Consider the following 10,920-nt stretch of genomic DNA (forward strand, 5'->3'; position numbering starts at 1 on the left):
GTGTTAAGGAAAGAGATTTTTCCAGCCATGCTCCTATATCGCAGTGGTCTGATATTGGCAACTCTGGCTCTGGTGTGATGGCTATGAGAGTCTCTAATGAAATTAAAATAACCAGACAGGTAACTGGGGGCAAGATCATTTATAACTTTAAAAAACATCAACAGTTTGATCTGCACCACCAGATCAACTGGAAGCCAGTTCAGTTCCCTGAAATTATTAGGACAAATGTGCGTCCTATGGCTGAGCTTGAGTATAATTTTCATTAGTTTGTTTTGGGACGTTTGAAATTTGTCTTTCAGATTTTTTGTTATGCCACTGAACCATGAGATACAAGCATAGTCAAAGTGGCACTGTATCAGAGATGTTGCCAGGGTCCTCATAGTCTCTGTATGCAAGAACTTGGCTACCCTTGCCAGGAACTTTGTCCTGGAGTGAACCTTCCCAATGACCTTCAGAGCCATGAGTTCACCTATCATGTGGTGGTCCAGTTCACATACCAAGTGTGTAACAGAGCATTTTTCCTTCACCGCTACACCATTACACTTGACTGAGAAGTTGGAAGAGTTTAGCTCTTTGTGTTTGGAACCAAACAGGATACATTCTGTCTTGCCTAGATGCAAAGACAGTTTGTTGTCAGATAACCACTTACTGACTTTAGTCAGTTCGCTGCTTAGGGTCTCCTTATTCTTATGTGAAACCAAGAGGGCAGAATCATCAACATACAGGAACAGAGGGCATGAATAGGCGGAGTCCATGTCATTTATGTAGAACAAAAAAAGCAAAGGCCCCAAAATGGTCCCCTGGGGGGACACCACATTTGATCTCCTTAGCATCAGACAATGTCCTGCCCTTTGGACCCTATCCGTTTGGTATGGATTCACCCATTATAAGGAGTTGGTGCCAAAACCAATTGCTTTCAGTTTGTACAACAAAATATCATGGTTCACAGCATTACAAAGAAGTTGCCCTTGTCAATTTATTGCTTGATAAAATCTGTCAAGTATAGTAAACAAGTGTCGGTAGAATATATAACTGGACTGAAGGTCATGTAAAATGTTATGGTCATCAATGGACTTTAGGATCTGTTCATGGAATGCTCTTTTTAAAACCTTTGACTACACACTCAAGATTGACACTGGTCTGTAGTACCCTTGTTCAACTTTGCTTCCTTTCTTGCACAAAGGAACAACTCTTGCATGTTTCACCTCTTGATTTTGAGGGTTACGTAAGGTCCAATACGATCAGCAGCATCACTCTTGAATCTAGCTGGGATGTTATCCAGTCCAGAATCTCATCTATTTTTGGCAGTAGACTACGTACATTAAGATGTAAACAATGCAAATCTCTGGAGGCGAGGGGCTTGAAAGAGTCTACCTCAGGAAGATCCGTTTGGGGCAATTGGTTGAGTTCACCCCCTGAGTTCTCCTTTTCACCAAGGAAGGCTGCTGACTCAATTGATTGGTCCTCTGTCCGCTCTCCCACAAGGGGTTCAACACTGTCCATCTTCACGCAGCGTTGGGCCTCCGCCTCGGATGGTGGAGCGACCACCCCCTCCACCAGAGTTAGTCACAGCGAGTCTCCTTAGCCTCTGCCTCACTCCCCCTCTTCTCCCTCGCTTCCTGGGCTTTCCTATCCAAACATGGGATTGCTGTTGTGACTTGACTATATCCATCATCCCATTCAGTCCTGGTGGAGAGTAGAATTGATGTCTTAGAAGAAGCAGGCTCTCCCGTGTGTACCAGTGTCTAGTTGCATCTTTAGTTTCCATGGTTACCACAGGTGAGAAGCACATCAAAAGCAGCAGAAATGCAGCTGAAAGTCCTCTGATTGAAAAAAAACCTCAGTCCAGCAGTTGAAGCAACCATTCCGAAGCAATGTACAGAAAACTACACACATGGCTCCAGGCGATGAGATGATCTAGGAAGATCTAGGCTGGTATTTCAAATCAAAACAGCTAGCTAGTTGATAAAAAAAAAAAGAAGGGAGACAGCCCGGTGGAGGTGTGATGAAGTGTGTTCTGGGCATACTCCGCCCAGTTAAGGAACCAGGCCCACTCCCCCTGCTGGTCCTGACAGTGACTCCTCAGGAACCTCCCCAGTTCCTGGTTGGTCCTCTCCACCTGCCCTTTGGACTGAGGCCGGTACCCAGATATGAAGCTGACCATGATCCCCAGCTTCTCCATGAAGGCTCTCCATACCCGCGACATGAATTGGGGACCACGGTTGGAGACGATCTCCTCCGGAAGACCATAGTGCCGGAAGACCAGCTGGAACAGTGTCTCAGCAACCTGGAGAGCAGTAGGGAAACCAGAGAGAGGGATAAAACGGCAAGATTTGGAGAACCTGTCCACAACAACCATAACAGTGGTGAAGCCTTCAGATGGGAAGATCAGTAACAAAATCTATGGACAGATGGGACCAAAGCCGCTGAGGCACCGGGAGGGGAAAGAGTTTCCCTGCTGGAGCGTGCCGGGGAGATTTGGTTTGGCCACATACGGAGCAGGAGTTGACATAGCGGGTGACGTCCTGCGCCAAGGTGGGCCATCAGTACTTAATGGAGATGGATTGAGTGGTGCGGGTGATAACAGGGTGTCCAGCGGCAAGGGATGTGTGTGCCCAGGTCAATAGCCGATCCCTTACCTCCGTGGGAACGTAGGTGCGCTCCGGAGGACAGGTAGCAGGCGCGGGTTCCCTCTCCAAAGCCTGGTGGATGTCCACATCTATGTCCCAAAGCATGGGGGCAAAGATCCGGGAGGGCGGTATGATGGGTGCACTCAGGACAGGAACCTCTCCCGAATCATGGAGACGGGACATGGCATCGGCTTTGATGTTCTTTGAACCGAGGCGGTATGACAGGGTGAAGTTGAATCTAGAAAGAAAAGGGACCACCTTGCCTGGCACGGGTTCAGCCGCCTCACTCTCCGTATGTACTCCAGGTTCTGATGGTCTGTGAGGATGGGTCTGTGACGCCCTCCAGCCAGTGTCTCCACTCTACTGCCAACTTCACCGCCAGGAGCTCCCGGTCGCTTGGAATACCGACAGAGCATTGGCTAATCCATAAGGCTTCACCAAGTACTCGTAGGGCCCAGACATCGTACTGAAGGCCATCTTCCATTTATCCCCCTCCCCGATAGTCTCCCAGTCCCTGCCGCTGAAAAACATCCCCACAGCATGATGCTGCCACCACCATGCTTCACCTTAGGGATGTTGTCAGGTTTCCTCTAGACGTGACGCTTGGTATTCAGGCCAAGATTTCAATCTTGGACCCTTCTCCCCCGATTGCTCATTTTGGCCAGGAGGCCAGCTCTAGGAAGTGTCTTGGTGGTTCCAAACTTCTTCCATTTCAGAATGATGGAGGCCACTGTGTTCTTACGGACCTTCAATGCCACAGACATTTTTTGTACCTCGACACAATCCTGTCTCGGAGCTCTACGGACAATTCCTTTGATCTCATGGCTTGGTTTTTGCTCTGTCAACTCTGGGACCTTATATATACAGGTGTGTGCCTTTCCAAATCATGTCCAATCAATTGAATGTACCACAGATGGACTCCAATCAAGTTGTACAAACATCTCAAGGATGATCAATGGAAACAGGATGCACCTGAGCTCAACTTCGAGTCTCATAGCAAAGGGTCTGAATACTTATGTAAATAAGGTATTTCTGTTCTTTATTTTTAAAACATTTGCGAAGATTTCTAAAAAACAGTTTTTGCTTTGTCATTATGGGGTATTGTGTGTAGATTGATGAGGCAAAACATTTATTTAATACATTTTAGAATAAGGCTGTAACGTAATAAAATGTGGAAAAAGTCAAGGGGTCTGAATACTTTTCGGATGCACTGTAACTATTATTTTATGTAATTCTAGTGCCCGATTTCGGGGACTGTTCACTGTTGTGAACAAAGAAAATATAATTTAGTTGTTTTTCTACTTAAAAAGTGTGAAAAACATTGGGCCAACCAGAAATAAATGGGGGAAATCCGAAACCTGGAAAAACAAAACTGAGAAAACAAAATTTGGGAAACAAAATGGAATTAGGCAAAAAATTAAAACGGATTTTAAAAGGTCCTACAAATGTTTTTTGCTATGCATGACTGCACTTTAGAGTGTGTGTCATCCTGCAGCACAGCATTTTGGGGGGAAGTTGAGATCACATTCAATATCGGCTATGCACCCAAGAGGGAAAGAGGTTGGGCAATCCTATAAATGTTTTGGAGTAATATAATATAGTAGATACAATTTACCAGATGCTTTTATCCAAAGCAACTTACAGTCATGCATTTTTTATTTTTTTGGTATTTTACCCCCTTTTTCTCCCCAATTTCGTGGTATCCAATTAATAGTTAGTCTTGTCCCATCGCTGCACCTCCCGTACGGACACAACCCAACCGAGCCGCACTGCTTCTTGACATAGTGCCTACTTAACCCGGAAGGCAGCCGCACCAATGTTTCGGAGGAAACACCGTACACCTGGCGACCGAGCCTGCCACAGGAGTCGCTAGTGCACGATGGGACAAGAACATCCCTGTTGGCCAAACCCTCCCTTACCCTGGATGACGCTGGGCCAATTGTGTGCCGCCCCATGGTTCTCCCGGTCGCGACAGAGCCTGGACTCAAACCAGGATCTCTAGTGGCACAGCTAGCACTGCGATGCAGTGCCTTACATTTACATTTACATTTAAGTCATTTAGCAGACGCTCTTATCCAGAGCGACTTACAGTTAGTGAGTGCATACATGTTCATACTGGCCCCCCGTGGGAAACGAACCCACAACCCTGGCGTTGCAAGCGCCATGCTCTACCAACTGAGCTACAGGGGACCCTAGACCACTGCGACACTCGGCAGGCCCGCATGCATACATTTTTACGTATGGATGATCCCGGGAATAGAACCCACTATCCTGGCGTTGCAATGCTCTTCCAAGATGCATGACAAGGTTATAAATGCTTTGTGAAGCCTATTTAATATGATTTATAAAGCGTTGCTTATGTCACCCTTTATAAAACACATGGTTATATCACATTTGACATAGGTGGTTATGTCACACAGTTATGCCCTTTATAGAGCATGACATAAATGTGTGATTTGTGACACATTTATGTAGTATTTATGAAGGCTTTATGAAGTTTTTTATAAAAAACAATGCACATAAAAAACACTTAAAACAAATAATTATAAAGACATTTGCAGGAGTAAACCACCAAGGTGGCAATTACAGGATTACAGGAAGTTGTGGAGAACAGAACCTTGGGGCCAGTTTCTGTAAGTGAATATAGTGCTCATTAGCCGATGCAGTGGCTGTAGCCAGCCGTGGCTGCCGACAGCACGCTTTTGGTTCATTTGCTCCCTGATTTCTCATTTGTGATGAGTAATGGACCAACCCTGCTCCGCTCTAATCCTCTCATATCAGCCACTGTTCTCTCGGGCAGTGGAAACGGCTCTAATGGGCTTGATTGGCTAATTGGGAAAATGACAGAGCGAGAAAGAGGAAGAGAGAACGTGACGAAGAGAGAACTGGAGAGAAAGGGAGAGAAACATAATGAGAGCGTGGCAGGCTGAGAGAGACATTAATGAACCCTCTCAAATGTAAATTCCATAAAGCATTGATAATGGAACAGCGACATCATCAGTGTGAGAGAGAATATAGCACACCAAGTCATAAACCACTGTGAACATTCCTGTAGTCATAGAATGACTTATTCATTGACTAACCATTGTCTTATGTGTTTGCTACTCCTCCCCCAGTGTGGTCTAAGAACAGCAAGCCTGTCCACACCACCATCCTGAACCCCCACATCCACCTGATAGGGGAGGAAGCTGCCTGCATCGCCTACATCCGCATCACCCAGTACATCGACACCAACGGCATGCCTCGCACCGCCCAGTCTGAGGAGACACGCATCTGGCACCGCCGCGATGGCAAGTGGCAGATAGTCCACTTCCACCGCTCCGGATCACCCTCCGCCATCACCAAGTAAGTCAGTCTGGTGAGTGTCTACTGTCTGTACTGGAGACACTCATCTCAGATCAGTGCCTGCCATCTGGTGGGAGCTGTAGCAATTTCATGCAGGCCTACTATTACTCAATGTCAGAGATACGTTAGCTAGACAGGCATAGACTACTGTAATATGTTTTCAATGTTTCTTTTTCATATATTCTATTCCCTCCTATTTGTTTTTGAATGAGGTAAGTTAACCTCTCTGTCTATTCCCCTGTGCCCAGCTGAGCTCCAGAGCGGGAGGGTTTGAGTGAGACGTCTCTCTGAGTGACACTGGTGGGGAACCAGCTGGCTGCGTGGGGACACAGAGGGACGCCCACCGACCGGCCTGAGGAACCACGAGCCCACTGCATCTCATCTCTTTACTTGAAATCAGTTTACTCCTCTCAACTTCGTCACAAGCAAATCGCATAAATGTCACACCATGTCAGGCTCTCATGTATGTATATATGCTGTGCGTTTCAGGAACATCTCAGCCCTTGTAATTCTGTCTCTGCTCTGACTTTCTTTTTTTCTTGTCATATTTCTTGGCAGAGGCACAATTAGTACAAATGGATATATGAGTAGGATTGAATCTCTAAAGCAGTTGCCGTAATCGCCACCTAGATTTTTTTACACGTGACTTGGCCTTTTCAATGCAGTTGCACTTACACCATACCGTTACCCACAGCAATGCAATTCTCTGAACCCGGACTTGAAAGCTATGATGGAAACATTAAAGATGTACCCTGTATCATTGAAGCCAAAATATCTACTGTATATGTTTGTTAACTTGACATGGATTGGATTATGAGTAGTGGGCAAGCGTTCACAGACAGTGAAATGTTCCTTTAGATTATGAATGTCTAATGGTGTATTCCACAGTTGATAATCCACCACCCCATGATCATGGTGCCTCGACCACATCTAACGTAGACAACAGAGGAAACCGTACTTTCCCCTCACAGGTTTAAATGGTTAAATGGTGGACCGCTGGTCTGAATATCCACTCACCTCATGTGATTATATGACTAGGGCAACAAACTGCAATTTCTGTGCTTCAATACTATACACAAACACATCTTTACATCTACAGAAACAGCTATATCCCGTTGTCCTAGGGTCAAAATGACCCGCCACTGTGTTGAACCAACTTTATTAAATTGTTCTATTTTTGGGATCATTTGTGAGAAGGAGGCAGTGAGACTTTAAAGAAAGTATCACTGCCTCCTTCTCACAAATGATCCAAAAAATATAAAAATTAAATAAAGTTGGTTCAACACAGTGGCGGGTCATTTTGACCCTAGGACAACGGGAGGGTTAACATGGGTAGAGTACTGTATGTGGAAGTAATATCAAAGCACTTCTTTAGGTTCTTCCAATGAGGACTGTGGGTATATAGATCTTCCCTACCTTTTAGTGTTATCAATACAAACCCTCTTGCTTGTTAGAGCAGTTTAACTTACTTGCAACGGACAGTGTAAAGTACAGTATTCTGCCTACTACAGTCCAAAGTAAGAAGCAATTTGCAAAAGACCACTAACACTACCCCAGGATTTTCTGCAATAAGTTAGATTGTTTTTTTAAATACTGAATAGCGTGTTCTGATAAAGATTTGGTGTGGATTTTAAAATGGCAATGATTTTAAGTGACTTTGTTTTGTTGATGTGTTCCATTCCTTCCATGTCTTTACTCTCCAGTGTTAAAATCACAGTATATTGCATGCAAGTGTAAAATGAGCATTGGTTCTCTCTGCTTGGGTATCTAGTCCTCAAATTTGTTAAATGTGACATTTCAGATGTACTCTCAGAGATTTTACAATTATTTTATCTTTTTACTGTCAGAAGAATGTAAAAATTGGACAATTTTGAAAGTTATATAAACTCTATAAGCTACAGTATTTGTTTCCCTATGTGCTAATAATGAATTCCTCACAGAATGTTTGATAGTGCTGTGAAAAACTGCCAGAATTGAATTTTGATAATTTTTTTCAAAGTTGTATACTATTGGCAGTTCAATATAGATTTATATCACACTTTGTACTGTAAAGCAATTTGTGAACAAATTTGCTGAATATGACACGTTTTCCTCAAAATATTTGGATACTCCAAGAACCCCAAAAGCCAAATTCTCTGTGTCTTTTCTAGAACTGATTCTACAGATTGTATACTTGTTTTATACAGTAGTTTATTCTTATTGTGATAATGGCCAGGCCTACTGCCGCTTTAATACAGCATAAGAACTTCCATCACACTGTTGCTCTGATGTTGCTGTTGTTTCTTTCCTCGCACCATTGACAGGAGCACTGTATAGGAGCACGCCATATTAGTATGCTTTTTATTATTCTGGATAAGTGACACTTTCATTCTTTTGAGGCATGCAAGTTTGAAATGTACTGAAGTTGATGTGTGTGTGTGTTTAGAAAAAGACATTTTCTAAAGGGTCAAAGTAGTAATTTGCAATTGTTATATAATATATTGTGAATGTGGGGCTGTAAATAAAAGCATATTATAATGTAAATGTATTGCACATCTTTTACAGTGTTTTAAGTGATCAGCGTTTTAGTAATGTGATCTATAGGCCTTCAATCATAGTATTATTTTTATGAATTTCATTGATTTGATTATCAAGACACTTTCCTGTTGCTGTGGAATAATGTTACTTTCTTTGATCTTTCTTAGAAACTTTGACCTTAAGGCGATTGAGTGTGACCTATTTTCTCAAAGCAGGATGCCATTTCTTTTCAAACTGCTCCACGCTTTGAGCAGGGCGAGTTTTATGAAACCACTTCTGAGAGATGGAAAATGAGACCCATCACTCCAGTTACACTTTGGTGCTCCTTCCACTCTGTTTTCATGTTTAGGCCTACGGTATCTGGTTTCCTTCCTCTATTGAGACCCAGATGAAAGTTAATGTTGTTTTTGAATGAAGCGCCATAAAGTAGAGCATCTTGTTATTACATGTGTATATTAGAGTCCTTGTTGTGTATAGGACTGCACATCTAACACAGAACTAGTCCAGATTTTATTCACTTTAACTTTAATGGTGTTTTTCAACAAAGCACAATATTAATCAAAGCATGCTATTCCATCTGTAATCCACAAAGTCTGTCTAATCATTTATATGTGGTATCCCAGTCTTTTTGTGGAATCCCAGTCTTTTTTCCCCAAAAGACCAGGATACCACTAAATCTAACTGTGTGCTTGACATAGGCTTGCATGAAGATGTATTGTTACCTTGCATGAAACTAGTTTCATTAACGTTTTGTTTCATTTGTGTTTTGTCTAACTCAGAATAATCCTGAGGACACCTAACTTAACTTAAGAAACACCTTACAAATGGAAAGATCTGTTTAACTGTATATTTGGACTTTTATGATCTCTTTTTTGTGTGGAAACTATACATAGAAAATGTTTCAGCTGCCCATTAGGCCTTTAGACATACAGGCAGCAAATTTGGCCACAATCTGGTCACTGGCTAGTATGAGCGGATGTCAATCGTCACACATTTATTTTCACACTGTAGAAGAGATGATAGCTATTCAAAGAGCATAACAATTCTCTACGGTACCATACATTTTGCTCACTCCAGGACTCCAGGACTTTTTGCCATTTTGACTTTGGTAAGGTATTCTGGTCAGTATATGTGTATGCATTTTCTCTATCTAATGAGTTATACAGTTACTGCATGAGTTATATGGATATGTCAGTTGATACTTGAGGAAAAAGACTGGTCTATCTGAAATCTATGATAATGTAGGATCCAGGCTACTATAAAATGCATGCAATTAATCATAATTTGCGAATACAATGGGACATTATTTGGTTGAATATATATATGAATGCTTTCCCGGTTTTCCGGACACATTAGTCCTGGACTGAAAAGCTATTTCAATGGACATTCTTTATTGATAATGCTTTGGACTAGGATTACTCTCGGTTCAGGAAACTGTCCCATACAGAATTAACCTTCCCAAGGTACCATTGCTAATTTAAAAAATCTTTATTAAGAAAAAACAGTAACAGTTATTTAATTTGGATTAAAAAACCAACCAATGCACTTGGGAAAAACACAATATAGACCATGTTTTAAGAATCTGGGATTACACAGTGGTATCAGGAGATTTTTAAGGTTTTGGCTATGGATTTTGCGCTAGGATGAAAGGAAATTAAAACATTTATACTAAAGTTTGGCAGACGATGCTGGACCATTTGCCTAGAAATTAAGTAACTTGTATTTATTCAGGGGAGCCCAACTGAGACCAGGGTCTCATTCTCAATTGTGCCCTGAGAACAAACAATTCACAAATCAACTTGATAATGCAATAAAACAGCAAAAATAAACTACAAGATACAGCAACAGTGTGTGATGCTTGACATCCGCTCATACTAGCCAGTGACCAGATTGTTGCCTGTATGTCTTAAGGCCTCGTGGGCAGCTGAAACATTTTCTATGTATAGTTTCCACACAAACCTCAGTGAATTCATCCATCATCTGCGTTCTAAATTGCCCTATTGGCACAAGGGATTCAAAATGTAATGAGGTTTGTAAATGATTCCAAACATAGGAGCATTGACGCTAAAGGCTGATTTACCTAGGTTGGTAGAGACACACGGGACCTCAAGAGTTAACCAACCCTGTGAGCAGGTTTGGTGCCTCGTATTTTTCTAATTTAACAGAGAAGTGAGACATGTTGGATGCTTGCGCAGCAGAGCTTTGTAAACAAAAAGGGAGAAGTTAAGTGATCTACGGGAATTTAGAGAGGTCCAGCCGACCGACTGATAAAGGATGCAGTGATGAGTATTACACCTGTCACCTGTGATTAAGCGTAGCACACTATGGTACACTGCATCCAAGGGTTTTAGAGTAGTGGCTTCTGCATTCTGATAAATGGTGTCACCATAATCAAGAGCTGGCAGGAAGGCTACCTGTACATCCTGCT

At 42.6% G+C, this 10,920-nt stretch overlaps 1 protein-coding gene across 4 annotated transcripts in view; it reads left to right on the plus strand.

Annotated features, from left to right (window-relative positions):
• The window catches only part of LOC121579654 (calcium/calmodulin-dependent protein kinase type II subunit alpha), an 81,005-nt gene extending 74,258 nt beyond the window's left edge, over positions 1-6,747 (plus strand). For 2 of the 4 annotated variants that reach the window (XM_041894434.1, XM_041894436.1), the window contains 2 exons: positions 5,747-5,988; positions 6,224-6,747. In XM_041894434.1, the coding sequence (XP_041750368.1) occupies positions 5,747-5,979 (233 nt within the window). In that variant the 3' untranslated portion in view covers positions 5,980-5,988; positions 6,224-6,747. The remainder of the gene's footprint in view (positions 1-5,746; positions 5,989-6,223) is intronic. The other 2 variants (XM_041894433.1, XM_041894435.2) reach the window with 1 other exon arrangement.
• Positions 6,748-10,920: the final 4,173 nt, after the last annotated feature.

Source organism: Coregonus clupeaformis, chromosome 13 (genome assembly GCF_020615455.1).
Source record: "Coregonus clupeaformis isolate EN_2021a chromosome 13, ASM2061545v1, whole genome shotgun sequence".
NCBI classification, from domain to species: Eukaryota; Metazoa; Chordata; class Actinopteri; order Salmoniformes; family Salmonidae; genus Coregonus; species Coregonus clupeaformis.